Source organism: Ceratotherium simum, chromosome 18 (genome assembly GCF_057802395.1).
Source record: "Ceratotherium simum simum isolate JZ-2026a chromosome 18, ASM5780239v1, whole genome shotgun sequence".
NCBI lineage: Eukaryota > Metazoa > Chordata > Mammalia > Perissodactyla > Rhinocerotidae > Ceratotherium > Ceratotherium simum.
The window spans coordinates 41285395-41302685 of NC_141917.1; the positions used below are offsets into that span (position 1 = coordinate 41285395).

General features: G+C 40.8%; 1 protein-coding gene across 5 annotated transcripts in view; it reads right to left on the reverse strand.

Annotated features, from left to right (window-relative positions):
* Positions 1–17291, reverse strand: part of ARL15 (ARF like GTPase 15) — a 415164-nt gene that overhangs the window by 383500 nt on the left and 14373 nt on the right. For 2 of the 5 annotated variants that reach the window (XM_087443272.1, XM_087443274.1), the window contains 3 exons: positions 4670–4754; positions 3806–3920; positions 2170–2226 (listed from right to left, as the gene is read on the reverse strand). In XM_087443272.1, coding sequence (XP_087299398.1) covers positions 2170–2223 — 54 coding nt within the window. In that variant the 5' untranslated portion in view covers positions 2224–2226; positions 3806–3920; positions 4670–4754. The remainder of the gene's footprint in view (positions 1–2169; positions 2227–3805; positions 3921–4669; positions 4755–17291) is intronic. The other 3 variants (XM_087443275.1, XM_087443273.1, XM_087443271.1) reach the window with 3 other exon arrangements.

A 17291-nucleotide genomic window follows, 5' to 3' on the forward strand; every position in this document is an offset into this window, starting at 1 on the left:
TGGCAGCCACGCTCAGATCTCCCACCTAGAGAAGCACAACTGGCTGACTGACAGCCTCCAGCTGCCACAACTTGGGGTGCACCACGGCATTCATGCTGAGGCTGTGCTTCTGCTGGGCTGCTACCAGCCAGTGCCTGGGCACACAGAGGTCCTGGAGTCAGGCCTTTCCTGCCCATCATGGGACTCCTCAAACAGAGAGCTTTGCTCAGGGAGGCCCCATCAGCCCAGTCAAGACTTTCTCAGAACCTCACTGCAGTCTAAAGCTCTTCCTCCCCAATCCTCCTTCCTTTCACAGGAATCAGACCTGCAGCACGGTCTGAAGGCTCTCCACACCTTCTCCTGTTCCTTTCCCCTTTATCCCTTACGGACATTTCCCTAATTCATTTCTTGCACGCCTAATCCCAATTTGGCATCTGCTTCTCAGAGGACTCAAAAAAACATACTCACAAAGTGACTCATATAAAAAAACAAAAAACATGTCTAGCTCCCAAGTAACCTATTCATCTAACTGGGAACAAATATCACCCAATTTTGTTTTGAGATTGCAAATGCTATATACAAAATCTAGCATCTTGAATGAATACATAATATACATAAAAATATACTCATCTGAGAAAAGCAGCTAAAACAAAAAGTGATAGAAAGAATAAAGAAAATCTGTTTCTTCTTAAATTCAGACTAAGGCAAACTGAAAACGGTGCTCACTTTCATTTAATGTGATTGACCATGTGCCAGATGTTGTGCAAGCCATCATGGAGGATACAGTCCAAGCCATCATGGAGGATACAGAGACAGGCACAAGAGTCCCCACCCCAAAGGAATTTACAATCTGGTCATATCATTTACTCAGAATTCCTGCTTCATCTGTTTTAAACAATCTCCTTAAACTTTCTGTGCACACATATTCTTCTGTGCAAGGTGGATGAGAAACAAAACCACTTGATGTCTTTTTATTTTGTCTTCAAAAGTCAACATCACTCTGTTTCCTGTCCACAGTCTCAGAATCCTCTCCCTAGGCCTTCAAAGGGAAAAAGTCAAGACACTTTGTCACCGAATCTTAAGATTAGAAAAGTCCTTTAATGCTCATCTACATAGATACAACCCCATATTTCTGAATTAAGAAATGGACTCAGGGCATCTGAGTCAACTGACACAGACTCATGTGGAAAAAAAAAAAAATTCTAAAACATTTGAAGATATTTGCCTTATTTGTGCTGTGAAATATATCATACATACAAAAATGTATATAAGGCAATTATGTAGTTTTGAGAACAAAGCAAACACTATGTGCCCACCATTCAAGTTAAGAAGTAGAATATTACTAAAACTTTTAAAGCCTTTTTCCTCCCTCTACTCTCCTAGAGCTGCGTTTCTCAGCCTCGGCACTACTGACATTTAGGGCCAGATAACTGTTACGTGCTTAACCAGTGTATTGTTGGACGGTTAGCAACACCCCTGGCCTCAACCCACTAGATGCCAGCAGCATATCACCACCACCCTTGGCTGTGGCAACCAAAAATGCCAAACCAGATATTGCCATATATCCCCTGGAGGGCAAAATCACCCTCTGTTGAGAACTGCTGCCCTAGAGGTAACCACATCTGAAATTTTGCTTTCCTTTATAGTTTATTTACCAATATATGTAACCCTAAAACAATGTACTAGTTTTACTGTTTCTGACCTTTGTAGAAATGAAATCATATTGCATGTATTTTCCTGTGACTTTTTTTCATTCAACTTATATTTGTAAAATATATCCATTGTGTATTGTATAGCTGGAGTTCATATATAGTATTTTTAGTTCATATATTTTTGCTGCTATATGATATCCTGTGAAATTAAAACTCCACAATTAATCCAATTTGTTACTGATGGACATCCGCATTATTTCTAATATTTTGCTTTTATGAATACTTCTGCTAGGAACATTCCCTGCATGGGTCTTCTTACAATTACACAACAATTTCTCGGAGGTATATACCCAGGAGTGGATTTGCTTGGTCACAGAATATGCTGGCATCAACTTTATTATTTTCCAAAGTGGCTGTATAAATCGACACTCCCACCGGCAGTGGAAGACAACCCCCATAGCTCCACATGTGCTCCATTGCTCAGTTTTTCACTTATATTTCCATGCCATTTGGTACTGCAAAAACATACATTGCTTACCGTGTAAATGCCAATTCTACAAACAGCAAATGAGATCTGGATACATTCAGACATTCTCTACAAGATTAAAATAAGAATAAGAGATTATAACTAAATGTTTGTCCCAAAGAACTGACTTCTCCCCCCTTGTCTTGCTCCCCTCTTTAAAGAAAATCTGCTGTACTCAACATCTGTTTTATGAGCAAGTGGTGAATTTTTTCCTTCTCTGCTTTTTCTAGGCCAGCTTTAATAAGACAGGGATAATAAAATGCGTGGCATAGTGCTTTATCATGGGACTATAAAGCAGATACTTCATCCTCCAATTCGATAGCATCATTTAAGGAATGTGACTTATTGTAATGGTTTGATTTTTTCTTTTAAATCCTGCTCTAATATCCAATTTTTAGTGATTAATTCTTTGACTGCTAGAAGTAGCTTTATAAGCACTTATTTTTTTAGTTCAATTCTTACCAGATCATAAATATCTACAATCCTTATAGAAAAGTAACCTTTGTAAAAAGGAAAAGCTCACAGTTATATACTAGAAGTTTTGAATGGGCTGAATTTAGAGAGAAGACTGAGGTCCTTGGTTCCAGAATATCAATGACAGTACTCAATGTAGAATTCACAACTTCTCACTCCCAAATGAAGTTCAGATTCCTTAAACTCATGCCCACTCACAAAACCATGCATTCCAAACATGAGTATTGATTTATTTTCTTTTATTTAACTGGAGGAATATTTTTAGCACATTAAATTGGTATGTAGTCAAAATAACCCTAACTTAGTACAGACCAACATTGTTATTATGGTTTATTGCTGTTAAGTAAAAGCTTCTCCGTAAAGAGTTTATAATGCCACAAATCTCAGCAATCATGGTTGTATCCATTGTGCCAAGGAAGCAGAGATACAGGATCCCCAATTCCCATGGTAGCCAAAAGGCTTCCAAAGATGTATTCCTTCTGAAGGCCAAGAAGTCATATCAGACTGATTCTGCAAAGGCCCCTGCCCCTTCAGATATCCGTTAAGAAACTGAATTCTGTAAGATTAAAGGGAATTGGTAAGAAAGCCAAAGGCTATATGCACAGACGTTCAAAATAAAAATTACAGCAATGGAAAAATCAAACTCAAAAGATAATTTGTGGAGTGAAGTTCTTAAACTCAATCTACACTTTCAAAAAATTCCCAACATTCACGGCTGCTATTGTTCAAACAAATGGCTGATGATTTAATATTGGGGATCCTTTCTACTATTAGGGTATCATTATTATCGTAACACCATTGGGTTTCTTTAGTTGTAAACAAAATACACTACTGGAAACACCCCAAGGCAATGCCCCCGGCCTCCTCAGAGCTGAAAGGCAGAATGCTCATCACCTTGTCCAAGATCCATTCTTCCCTTCCACGTTTGCGAATTACCCCAATTTGTACAAATTTATTATTTCACAACTCTGTCGATAAGCTGGAAAGGTTATTTTCGCCAAGTAAAAAATAACTATCTTATTTTATGTCACCCAGAATTAAAAAGTCTACTTCCCAGCCTTCCTTGGAGCTATGGACTGTCCTGTGACTAAGTTCTCCATAACGAGATGTAAAGTGAAGGATGGCTGAAGGTAACTGACCCTAAGAAGGACCGCTTTTTGCTCTTCTGCCTTACCTACTTCTGTTTCCAGTCTGTAACGGAGACTTAATGAAGCTCCAGCCACTATCTGGGATGCTGAGGGCACCTGCGAATGGTGGACACGTGAAGTCGAACCCAAGGATGAGCAAGCCTGGAGACAGAGACGACAGTGGAGTAGCCACACCACCCTCCTCCACTTCGCACATGAAATAGAAATAAGCCTCTAACTTGTTTAAAGACTGTTGTGTGTCTCTTTCAGCCTACTAATTGTAACTGGTTCAGAACACATTCATTTTTAAAAAGTAGGTGTCCCCGGTGCCATAAAGGAAGGAGCCCTAGCATTCGTCATCAGAGAGTAACTCTTTGTTTGTAAGAGCTTTATCTTTTAAAGGGGTGACATATTCATTCTTTAGTTACTAAAAACCTTCTTTCCACTCCTTCTTCCTTTTCACATTCCCAAAATGTACAAGTACTGTGATTGGGATTGCCAAAATTATTACCCTGAAAACCCTCAACTTATTTTGTGGAATTTTTTTCTGACTAGCCTTATTACCTCATTCTAAAACCTCTAATCCTTACAAATACTGCCTTATCCATAAACATCCTACCTCAGACCAAGTAGCACACCTACTGCCCAAATTCCAAATTTATTGTAACAATAATGTTCTCCTGAACGGCCTCTTCACTCTAATTAAAGGGAATCAGATATAAAGAGATATTTAAAAGCATAACCAAACTTCCTTTGGTTATGGTATAGGAACTGGTAATAAATTTAAAATGATTAGTTCATATTCTTTCCCTATATAAATGCTCCATTTGCAAGACTCCATTTCATTTGAACCGCAAACACACGGGATATAATGCATAGCTTAGAATGAAAGATGAGTAGTTAATCATTACCAAGTAAAGAATGGATCTCCACCCTAGATAAACTCTGATCCAGCAGCCTCTACATCAGCCTTCACAGATCTATGTCTAGACTTGCCTAAGAAAGAAATGAAGAATATTATTTCAAAAACAACATTCAGAACAATCTCATTGTCTTTGCTGCTTCATCTGATGAAAATGCAAAAATGCGATGCTGTCAAAAGCAAGTTAAAATCCGTTAACATAGATTTACAGAAAAAAGTGTGAAATCCAGAAAGAAAGAAAAATACTTAATTTGAAATTAATACCATTACTTACAGTTTACTGTTGTTTTCCCTAAGAAATTTCAAAGGTAAGCATGAAAACAAAGGAGAAAAAAAATCTTCAACAAGATAGCAGAAAATAAATGTTATTTACTATCCGATCTAAAAAAAATTGAGTTCCAAGTATAACAAATCTCAGTTCCACCTGAGAGTGAAAAAAACACTAATTTTCTTTTCCTAAAAGAGCTGTTTTTAAAATGTTTTGATGTACTGCGCCATCCCTCATCTTGTATAAAGCAAGATGACGGTCGTGCTTCCTTATTTTCTCCTCTGTCATTTTGTGTGTGATGAAAATAAAAGGTTAATACAGCCAAGCCAACTCTTCCGAGTAGCAGGAGCAATCTGTTAGAGCTGGGACAATAAGAACGGGGGAGGGGGAGCAATGAACACCTTCCAGTGAGGCCCCTGCCTGGATCATCTACTTCCAAATAAAGCTAACTAAGATCTAGCACTTTCTCTTGACAGAATCCCAAAACAAATGGGCTGGAGGCAAAGACGCAGTATTTGGAGAACGTGGAGAGAGAAGACCGGTTCTAGTGCGTTCCAAGGTGCATGGGAGCTCCGAAATGCTGAGTGGGTGGAATCCTCTCTGAGTAAAGGTCATGTCTGTCATTACGCTTTACTCACTCCTCCAGACTGACAGAAACAGACCCTTGCGAATGCCACCTACTTCAGAACTGCTACCTCCTTCTGTTCGTGTTGTCACTGAAAACACTAACAGTGAATTATTTAACAACTCCCTTAGTACGCTTGAAAGGTTACTTTCTCCAAATGGGAAATAAGTTAACTTTTTAAAAAACTCATAAACTTATATTTACAAAATAAAATGAAGTTTTGTTTGTAAAATGTGGAGGATTTTGCTCCTCAACATCTATTTTATAGCTTCTTCAGACTAGGAAAAAGGATGATGACAATGAACCCGGAAAGAAACATTTGCATCTAAAGCAAAGCTAACAAAACTGGTCTCTCAACATTTTCTAAAATGTTTTCGACTGTAACAGTGCCACCATCATCCCAAGAGCGTCTACACTTCCCAAGCAATCTACAGCTGTCCAGGAACGGCACATGTAAGAGTGTCACCAGTAATTCAAAAAGGCATCGTTGCCCTCACCTGTTACAAAATATTAATCTTCAGCACATGATCTCTTTGTGAAATTCAATCACAAAGATCTAAAAAGCCCTCAGAGATTTGAAGAGTCATCCAGCAAAAATAACCAAAGACAAACATAAATCGTCATGTTAGAATTTACAGATTTCATCCCAGCAAAATTTTCACCAATCTTATGCAAAATAGCACTAAAGGTCACATATAATACAAAAAACAAACGCAGACTTCGGCTCAAAGCTAAAGGTAAGGACAGTTCTCCTTCTGAAAGTTCTGATTAAAGAGTATGGGGAGAGGGAAAGAAATGCCCTTCTAATTTACCAGATTAAAATAATTAGTACCACTTAACTGGGAGGATTTATTCCTTCACTTTTTATCAGGCACTGGGGATAAAAAATTCAATCCAAAAAAAGAAAAAAAAAAATTTGCTAAGCATCATTACTGCGAGAGGCATTGCTAGGTATACAAAGATAAATAAGACCAAATCCCAGCATCAGTGGTCCTCCAGCTCAGGAGAGAACAGTAATGTAACCGACTGTGACAGACAACAGCAACATAAACGTGTTCAGCATAAGAAGTATGCACAAGGGGTTTCAGGGAGACAGAGTAGGAGCATGGAACCCATTACATGGGTGTCAGGAGAGACTTCCTAGAGGGAGAACTTCCCGGATAGAGTCTTAAAAGATCAGGAGTTAGCTAGGTGAACAGGTGTATAAAAGAAGAAAGGATCATCCCAGATGAAAGCGACAACATGAGTAAAAGCAAGAAACATCACGGGACACGCAAGCATTTGAGGGCTACTGGCGTATGCCTGAAATACCCTCCTTTTCTTTCCAAATAATCACATTTCAATCTGATGTCAGTTATTGATATTTGTTGACTGTCTACACACTACCTAAAATTCATTCCTACTAATATACAAAGCATTCTTATTTTAAGATTTATCTCTAACTCCCTGCCAAAGAAGTTCCATTTGTCAAGGACTAAGCTGTCTGTCACATTACAAAGCCTGCTCTGCCTCTACACCCTTGCAGAGGAGAAGGCCCACAAGCAAGATGACCACAGCGCATTAAACCAGCAGGCCATCCATCCTTAAACTGGCCAACAAGCACAGGGCATCCCAGCAGGAAGAGCTGGGCTAGACCAATCATCTTCTCGCTCTTCAAAATCTGAGTGGAAAAATACTAAGAAGACGAAGCAGTAGCAGTGGGAAGTCAAGCTGAGAGAAAACAAACAGCAAAGCTATTAAGTAACTTCATGACCATGAAGAATTATAGCAACCTAAATTGATGAGGAAGCCAAAAGTATGGACAAAGAAACTACATGGAAAAGACAAGACACACAAAGCAGAGGAGAAGAATACCCGTTAGTAAGCTCAAGAGAATTAGACCCAGAGAGATACAGGTGTGTGAAGAATGGCTGAATGTAGTTGCAGAGAAGTCTGTTTCTGAGTGAAAAAATTATATTCTCCAGCTTCCCTTACAGCTAGGTATAGGCCATGTGACCAAGTTCCGGCCAATGAGATACAATCAGAAAGTCTTAAAAGTCTTCTAGAAGGGAAGTACACTCTTCTGCCCTTTCTCCATCCTGCTGCCTGGAATGCAGAAGTGATGGCAGGAGCTCTGGCAGCAATTCTGAACCCTGAGTTTAAAGTCCACATACCGAAGGCAGAAGCATCTTGGGGCTCTTCTGGACTTACCTGCCTGAGAAAAAAATAAACATCTATCTTGTCAAAGCCACTATTTTCCAAATAATTCCAATCCTGATACACTCGTTGAGACAGTGTCACCTCAGCAAGAAGGACAGTCCATTAAGACAGTTAAACGGAAGTGCATTGTGTTCCACTTTATAGTAGTAGTATTATCCCCAATTTAGAGATGGGGAAATAGATAGCAGCTAGTATGTGGCAGAACCAAGATTTGAACCCAAATCTTGTGGATTTGAGAGCCCACACTCTCAACCATTAAGAACAAATGAATGCAAATGAAGTCAAAGAAACTGAATAGAGCAGGTTCACAAGTATGTTATAGTTCAATGAATATTCTGACTACCGAAGGCCAATAAAAAACCCATTCTCAATGTGGTATCACTTACCTACCACAAATTACACTTCTCACAAGTCCCTGTGACCCTCTAACCTATTAGACATCAAAGGCTTTTCCCAACACAAGTGCTACTCTAAGTCCCTAGGAAAGGGTGGATGGGCACTGGAAACTGAATACAGGCCCCAGCCCCTGGTGCATGCAGAAACTTGCCAAATTCTTTTTTTTTTTTTTTTTTTATGTATTTATTTTTCCCCCAAAGCCCCGGTAGATAGTTGTATGTCATAGTTGCACATCCTTCTAGTTGCTGTATGTGGGACACGGCCTCAGCATGGCCAGAGAAGCAGTGCGTCGGTGCGCGCCCGGGATCCAAACCCGGGCCGCCAGCAGCAGAGCGCGCGCACTTAACCACTAAGCCACAGGGCCGGCCCGCCAAATTCTGATTCGGAAGGAGTGGAACAGATTTTTAAGAGCACAGAGAATTCTGGGGGACCAGCAGCATATTTTTTAAGGTGGTACGAGGTCTTTTTTTAAGGAGGTAAGAGGTTTTATTTTAAGGTAGTAAGGAGTCTTTCTCATTAACTTTATACAAAATAATTTCCATACACCACGACAACTGGAAGACCTGAGCTTTCATACTGTAACTCCCCAGGCTACCGATGCAATATCCCTGGGATGTTTCACCGCCCCAGTATGGTAAGGGTGGGATGGAGTGGTGATCCTTTTGAAAGGCTTAAGGATTTTCGATGACCAAGTTGAAGGCACCAGTGTACTTTGCATTAATCCTCTTCATCAAATAAAGAAATACGTATTTGTCCTGAGCACCTACTCTATGCCGGGCAGTGTCCTCCGCTGGCTGGAGACGGAGCAGGGCAAAAAGCCCCTGCTCTCCCAGAGCCCACCCTCTAGTGGGGATGGCAGGCAAAGCAACAAATGAGTCAAGCGAGATGATGGTAAGTGCCATGAAGAAAACTAAAATAAAGGAATAGAATGTGTGGGGAGAGCGGATTTGGGGTATTACTATTTTTCAGAGCAGGTGTGGTCATTCTAACAATATTATGGACAATAAAATAATGGATGCCAGAAAAGCTTTCAACAACTTTGCTTTGAAAATATTCTCCCATGAAAAGTCACAGCATCAGACACTCAATTCAACAGTCCACAGATATTTATTAAGAAGCAGTTCAGGGAGCCACTGAGAGCATAGATCTGGGTGCCAGACTTCCTGGAATCAAATCCCAGCTGTACAACTTACTATCTGTGGGACCTTGGGCAAGTTACTTCACCTCTTTGCATCTCAATCTGTCATTTGTAAAATGCAGATACCAGTCGTACCTATCTCAGGGGGTACTAAGACGATTAAATGAGTTATAAAAGGAAACACAGTAAATGCCAAATTTCTGTGTACTTATTTTTTCAGTGTCTACTGTGCTCCAGGCACACAAATTCCACCACGCATCTGCACTAAGGGGCCCTAGACACGGGGGGGCCCTGGGAGATGCCCTCTGCCATCAGCTTCTGTGGACACCTTGGATTCAGGTCTCCACATTCCAGCACTCGGACTTCTCACTGGAAACACTGTAAACCAGGACACTAACTCCAAGATCCCCCAAAGGAAGAAATGCTCCAAGGCCAGAGGGCTTGGCACCCCACACTCTGCCCCCACAGACCCAGCAGCAGAAGCCAAAAAAAAATCCATTCACTTCAGCCAGACCCCACATTATTGTCCAGCCAGGCAATTTACATCTATGTTTAAACTGAAGAGGTTTTAGTCTACATTATGTGAAATTTTATTATTCCATTATCACAACATTTTAATATTCAATATCATTAATATTTTATGATATTATTTTAAAATGATAGGCATCTAGTTTGCAATTCATTGCCCACTAGACACTTAGGAGCATCATTACTTAGAATCATAAGGAAAATTATATTTTTTAATTCTCTAAAATATGGATTTATCCTCCATTCCCTCTCTCCCATTACCTTTTGGATATAATTGAGTACAACTTTTCAGCACTGCCTTTCTACTAAAACCTTAGAAACTGTCATTTAGGGATTCTGTCTTTGAACTTATCATTTTAAGCCTCTATCTTGAGCATGATGCTTATACTGTCAAATCTATATTTAAAGTCCTCAAAATATTCAAATGGTCAAGCCCTTTTACGAAATCAATACCTCCATATTAACTTATAAAACTTATTGTACCACCCAGAAAGAACCACTGGTTACAGGAGAATGTGGTCTAACCATTTAAAGGGTCAAAAAATTTCCTAATGGTTTACAAATTAGAACATCTGGACTTTTCCTCTTGTTTTTCTGACTGTGGAAAGTGAAGAAAGGTAAGTGTGAGCTTTGAGTTTAGACAGACCTGGGTTCAAATCATTCAGGGTGTGACCTTAGAAAATCTACTCAGCCGCCCTGAACTTTAATAACTGGTCCTCAGACATGAGAAGAGAGGAGTAACACTTACACTACTAACCTTATCGGATCAAGTAAGCAAGCATCAGGTGCTGGGCAAAGGGAAGACATTCTCTCAAACCCACTGAAGCCGAGGCCAAGCTGCCCACATCTACTGCTGGGACGCGGACGAGCTTCCCCAACAGGTGTCGTGTCATGGGTGTGTCGTTGTCATCATGTCATGTCCCCTCACTACACCCCCACCCCAGACCCCCTCCTGCCCCTGTATAATCCAGTCTCCAGGCAGCACCTAGTGCAAGTTTTCAATACACAAATCAGGTCCTACCACCTCCTGCTTAAAACCATTTATCAGTTTAAGAGTAATCTTAAATGCAACTCAACTCCCTACCATAACCTCCTGGCCCCTCGGGATCTTGTCTGGCTCCTCTCTAGGACCCGGCTTCAGGATCAATTTCTTTGGGTCACTGTTCAGTATCTAATACCCCCAAACTTGAGACACATAAACAGCCATACCACTTTCTTACACTTGCTGAAGACAAATAACCTCAATCAAGATGGTTAGGCTCTCTGTGCCCCACTCAGGTTGCTGGGATCTAACTACTTTTGGTCCCCAGGGACTCAGCCTATTTCCCCTTTCTTTTACAAGGGACATGACTTTTCCTAAGTCCTGCAGATTTTCTCCTATCCCTATCCCTATCGTCTGGGTGCCAAGTGGCAGAAGCCCTCATCCCTTCCCTTGCCGTTCACCTTCTCCACAGGTGTTCACACTGGCCCTTCTCGGTGCATGGCTTTTACTGCTAATTACTGCTAAGACAGAGATGGGGCAGTTGACATAACAATCTAACGAGGAAAGTCTGCATACTCATTGCCCTTGCTTCTGACTGTGTGGATAAGCGAGCCTCTCAAACTCCTACCCTCCACCAGGGAGGATGGATCTCTCCACACTCCTGTCTCTACTCTCAGGCCACAAAATGGAATCGTCACCTACAAATAGGGTGGCCACACCCCCCACAAGCCCACTCCTTTCAAGTGAGTAACTGGCATTTGTAAGGGCAGAGTTCCTAGTCAATCATTCCTTTAAGATGGTGAATCATTTCTAGTCAAGGCAAATGAAACCGTACCTATTGAAATCTTAGGGATCCATAAACAATACAGTTTAAAATGATGGCTGGCCGTGATTAAAATGACATTTATTGAGAGACAACTATGGGCTGGGTGTTTTGCACTCTCATCTCACTCAGTTCTCACCATGAGAGCCGTAGGGGTATTTCTAGGCCTGTCTGTCAGAGGAAAATCTGAGAGTTACTAGCACATGGCAGGTAAGTGACAGAACCCAGATTTCGACCCAGGTCTGACTCTAAACTGTGGTGTAGTTTTCAAACTCTACATCCCAGATAGGGTTCCAAGAAGCAGTCGGATATTTGAGAGATGTTTCTGAAAAAAAAATTGAATTTTTATTATTTTAGAGACTGAAATGAAGAAAAACACATACTCAAATGTACTGTACGTGAAATTTTAACACACTGGAGCCCACCCACACACTCCCTTGTGCTGCCAGAGTAACTTCTTTTGGTGGGGGGAGGAGATGGGGGGGACAAGTCTCAGAATAAGAGCTGTATTCTGCCTTCTGATTGAGGATTAATCTAAGTCTGATCTACTTTAAAATCTGTAAGCTTTGCAACTATGATTCTATTGGAATCCTGTTTTTCCTTAATGTCACAAAAAAGAAGGAATAAAATGTACAATCAAATAAACCTAGACTATAAGCCTTCAGTTCTCATCCATCCAAATGAATCTAAGTTAAATTCATGTAAATCTAAATTTTGTGCTTATCAAAACAGCTTCATTGGCCTCACTGATAATAACATATAAGAATAATATATAACACAATAAGTAAATATCATAAGTATAAATTTGTAAAAATCATGTATAATAAAATATTACTTTTTTTTTCAATATATGTGAGTTATGCATAAAATTGGTTGGAAAAAAAGAATACCATTGCTTACATGAAAGGAAAAGAAACATTTGAAATCCCCCCCTATACCACAATGATTTTTAAATAACTCATGATCAAGTGAAGAGAGACTGCCTCATGTATTGGGACCAAATGGTAAGTAGGGGAAAAGTTGAAAGGAACCTTCCATCTACTTTGCCTTCTCACTCAAGGCGTGAACCCCTTTCCAGAAGGTCCCTAACAGGTGGGGAGCAGCTTCTGCTTTGTCGTTTCCCATTCAAGGCACATGAATAAACCTTATCATAAGAAGGTGCTTCCTTACCCTGAACCAAGACCTGCCTTCCTATAATTTTGACTCTCTTATTGTAGTCTGCCTTCTGGAGATTCACAGTATACTGTTGCTGTTCTTCAAAAACTGAAGCTACTGACTGTACTGTCTCCTTATTTAAAGGTATCCTGCAAGTACAAAAACCAAAATTCTGATGCTAGTGAAAAATATAATGAAATACTGCCTCTCTTCTTCAAGGAGGTAAATCCTATTCTACTAGCCCAGTGGTTAGCCAACTACAATCTGTGGGCCAAATCTGGCCCACTGCCTGTTTTTATAAATAAAGCTTTATTGGAACACAGCCACATCTGTTTATATATTATGTATGGCTGCTTTCGTGCTACAAAGGCAGAGTTGAGTAGTTGAGGCAGAGACTCTACGGCCTGCAAAGCCTAAAATATTTACTAGCTGGCCCTTGATAGAAAAAGTTTGTCCCCTCTGTTCTAACCCATCATCTGGGGTTTTCCCACCAGCAAAGAACTGTATTTACAGTCAATGTTTCAGGCTATAGTTCAATAGACAAAGAGTTCTTCCTGTATTATCTATGATGCCCAAGTGCCTAACGAATATTAAGCTCTCAATTAAGCATTTGTTGAGTGAGGAAAGTTAGGTAGGAAGAAGGGAGAGAGGTTGGGAGAAAGGGTGGGTAGGGCTTTTCTTCTCCCAAAACTAAACTGACATATATCCTTCATGGAATATTTTAAAACCTAGCAGATCCTTTTCTTATGTAGTTAGGTATTTGAACACAGGGCTGTACATCTGAATTAAAATCAAGGACCTAAAATCTCTACGTTTCATTTCAGGATAATAAACACTGATTAAAATGTTGTTTAGTAAAACAAAAGTCCTTGTTAATTTTGAATACCCAGGAAAATGCTACCACACCCACTCTTAGAAGAATATTCATTGGTCGTTGCTGCTGTTGTTTTAATATCACTCACTGCAATAATATAAAGCAATTGGGATAAATAATCTTTGCCTCAGAGATGAACTCTTAAGCACTCTGGATTTGGGAAAGAGAAGAGAACTGCTCTAAAAGACATAAAATAATCAAACCATCACTAAGCATGTTAAATCTTGATTCTTCATCTCCATCATTTCTTCATAATCATGTATTTTTATGTTGGTTTATTAAGACAACTTTTGTATAAAGAATTAAAATATGCATCACTTCTTACACAGGTTTTGATAATTTTAACTTTTTCAGCAACTTATTTCATTACACTTGTGTTCTCCTACATAACAAAGAATCTGATTTGAAGAGCTGTTTTTTTGTGTGTGTGTGTGAGGAAGATCAGCCCTGAGCTAACATCTGTGCTAATCCTCCTTTTGTTGCTCAGGAAGACCGGCTCTGAGCTAACATCTATTGCCAATCCTCCTCCTTTTTTTTTCCCCCCAAAGCCCCAGTAGGATAGCTGTATGTCATAGGTGCACACCCTCCTAGTTGCTGTATGTGGGACGCGGCCTCAGCATGGCCGGAGAAGCGGTGCGTAGGTGCGCGCCCAGGATCCGAACCCGGGCCGCCAGTAGCGGAGCGCGCGCACTTAACCGCTAAGCCACAGGGCCGGCCCTGAAGAGTTTTAAAATCAGCAATTGAAGATATCTTCTTGACATGGAATCAAAAGAGAAAATTTTTACTAAGTCTGTTCTATGAAACTATTCAAGGTGAATATTAAGCTCACAAAATTAATTATTTTTGATAAAACTGTAAGCACTCAGAAGACAAGAAATGGAAAATATTTACTTAAAGGTATTTCCAAAGATGACCAATACAGTTAGGCATTCTCCCCAAATAAAGACATATTTGGGGGAAAACTAAAACATCACCAGCATAGGAATCTATTTCCTACACACTCAGGCTGCAGAAAAATTGCAGCCTGAGTCCATAGAAATGATAGAGAACAGCTCCACTTCAGGCTCAAGAAGTAATCCTGCCCACAGCCAAGGTCAGGTCAGTAACAGCTCTGAAAAAGTCAAGAAATACAAGGGAAACCCAGGAATGATCAAATAATCCTGCCTAAATGACCCAGTCTGTAAAATATGCATCTTGAAAACTCAACAAGTCATGGGAAAAATTATGTTACTTTAAGATAAATATTACTGGTGAACAATATAGAAGCACAATATTTCTATATAAAATAAAACAGAGAAATTCAATAATCACAAGGGGTTTTCTCCATCTAGTGCTGGGACTTTAAAAAAGAACCAGCCACATTCAGGAAACATTCAAAATGACAAAGAACAGCCACATTATCCAATAAATCAGTCCGGTGCTCCGTCCTCTACAACATGCTTGCTCTCAGAAAACATGCATAAAGGAAGAAGGCATAAAAGAGCCAGTGCATCCATCACATTCTGGGGGAGATGTTCTCAAAAACAGAAACTTGACTTTCAAACTGTTTGATTCCAACAAAAGAGAAGTTGAGAGTTCCAAACAATAATATAATTCTAGAGCAGAACCTCAGAAAATTTGCCCATTAAGTTTGAAGTGAGTCATCTCATTTGTCCAAACTTACATAACAGCCATAAGCAGAACTGGCCCGAGGAGAGATGTGGGCCACCGTACCCCAAGCCAGGACCTTTCACTCGTGTAAATCAGAAACAGCTGCCACTTAAAACACCAACAGGCAGCTGCAATATCTTTAACCCAGTTACTCTGTACTATGTTTATTAGGTGGAGGCAGAAAGATTTTTGAAAGGCTGGTACTAGAAAAATGCACAGAACTGGTGTGGAATTTCTGGGGTGACAACAGTATCATAAGTCCTCGTTTTATATTCAAAGTCCCAATGTAATAAAAGCAAACACTTTTACAGTGCTAATGGTGCCAGGCTCTCTTTCAATTGCTTTCTATATTTTAACTCAATTCTGTGAGGTAGGTACTATTATTAATGCCCATTTTGCATATGAGGAAACTGAGGCACAGAGGCTGCACAGCAGGTAAGTGACAGAGCTAGAATGCAAATGCAGGCAGGCTGGCTCCAAGCTCAGTGCCCTTAACTGTGCAGCCTCTCAGTCCAGCCATTGCTTAGCACCTATCCCGTGCATCTGTGCCAGGGTCTGAGAACACAAACAGGCCCATAACCCAGCCCTGCACTGTGACATACTTGCACAACGGGTACCTTGGCGAGCTGAGCTGGGTACCTCTGTGTGGTCCCCATAAGCATGACTGTCGAAGGCAGCCCCTGGAGCAGCCCTGGAGGGAGCCTCAATTCAGTTTTGGTAGTGAAGGACTGGAAGAGTAGGAGGGAAAAGGTGAACTCTCCAACCAAAAATTATTTCTGCAATGCTATGTTCTGGGATCGATTTAATTAGACAGAAGTCAGGATCACACAGGCCATTTCAGCTTCATTAATAACGCATCCAGATTACTACGTGATTGTTCCAGACATAACACATGCGGGCTAACTTCCCAGGCTGCCCTAATAAAACAAACTCCTGGCTCCCACAAGCTGCCTGCAACTGGCTCCCAGTCCCGTTGACAGGCCTCAGCCTGGGCCTCTTCATCAGCTTCTGGACTCAGCGCTTCCAACCACCAGTTCTCTGCCCTGGGAGTCTGCTGCCAGCAAGGACCCAAACCCCGGGAGCCCTCCAAGAAGATGCAGCCCATGTGACAGAGAGACAGTGACCCAGTCCCTTGAGAGAGTCCAGTCTCCTCCCTCACCAGGGACCAGGACTCCCTCAGAAGTGTAACCCCTCTTAGCAGAAAAGTACAGGTTGAGGGTCTTAAGAATCAAGCAATTGAGCTGTGGGTTTATTTAACTGAACTGGGACTCCCTCCATAACACAATTAACTTGGGCCTAACCTTTTCCCAACCCCCTAACTTGGCAACTGCTAGATCAAATTATTTTGGGAAAACACCTAACGTGATTCCATCATCTTTCATATTACAGTTGCCCTCACTCCACAGTGCTCTGTACCTCGTGTCCAACAAGCCAGCCTCACACTAGTTCCCTCCCTCCCCAACCTTTCCATTGAACCCTTGGCCACAGAGGTGGTGATGATGGCGGCACAGGTGGGGATGGCGGTTCAGTTAATATGCACTAATTACGTAGTACTGGTTAAGAGGGAGGGCTTTGGGGCCAGATTTCCTGGGTTCAAATCCCAGCTGTGCCACTTATTAGCTGTATCTCCTTAAACAAGTTGCTTAACATTTCTGCGTCTCAGTTTAACATGTGAAAAATGGAGATGATACTAGTACCCACCCCATAGGGCTCTTACAAAGTGCCTGCCACTCTAAATGCTGTGAAGGTTTTTTTTTTTTTTTTTTTTTACTATGATGATGAGCAAGAGCAGGTGGTAAAGAAAGGTGTCAGACACTGTTCTAGAGTACAGGGATTATTTCAGCTAATCCACACAACAAACCCAAGAGGCAGGTACTCTTAACTCTCCCCACTTTACAGAGGAGGAAAGTAAGGCACTGAGAAGTTAAGTAACTTGCCAAAGCTACAGTTAGAGTGGTGGAGCAGGCAGTTCA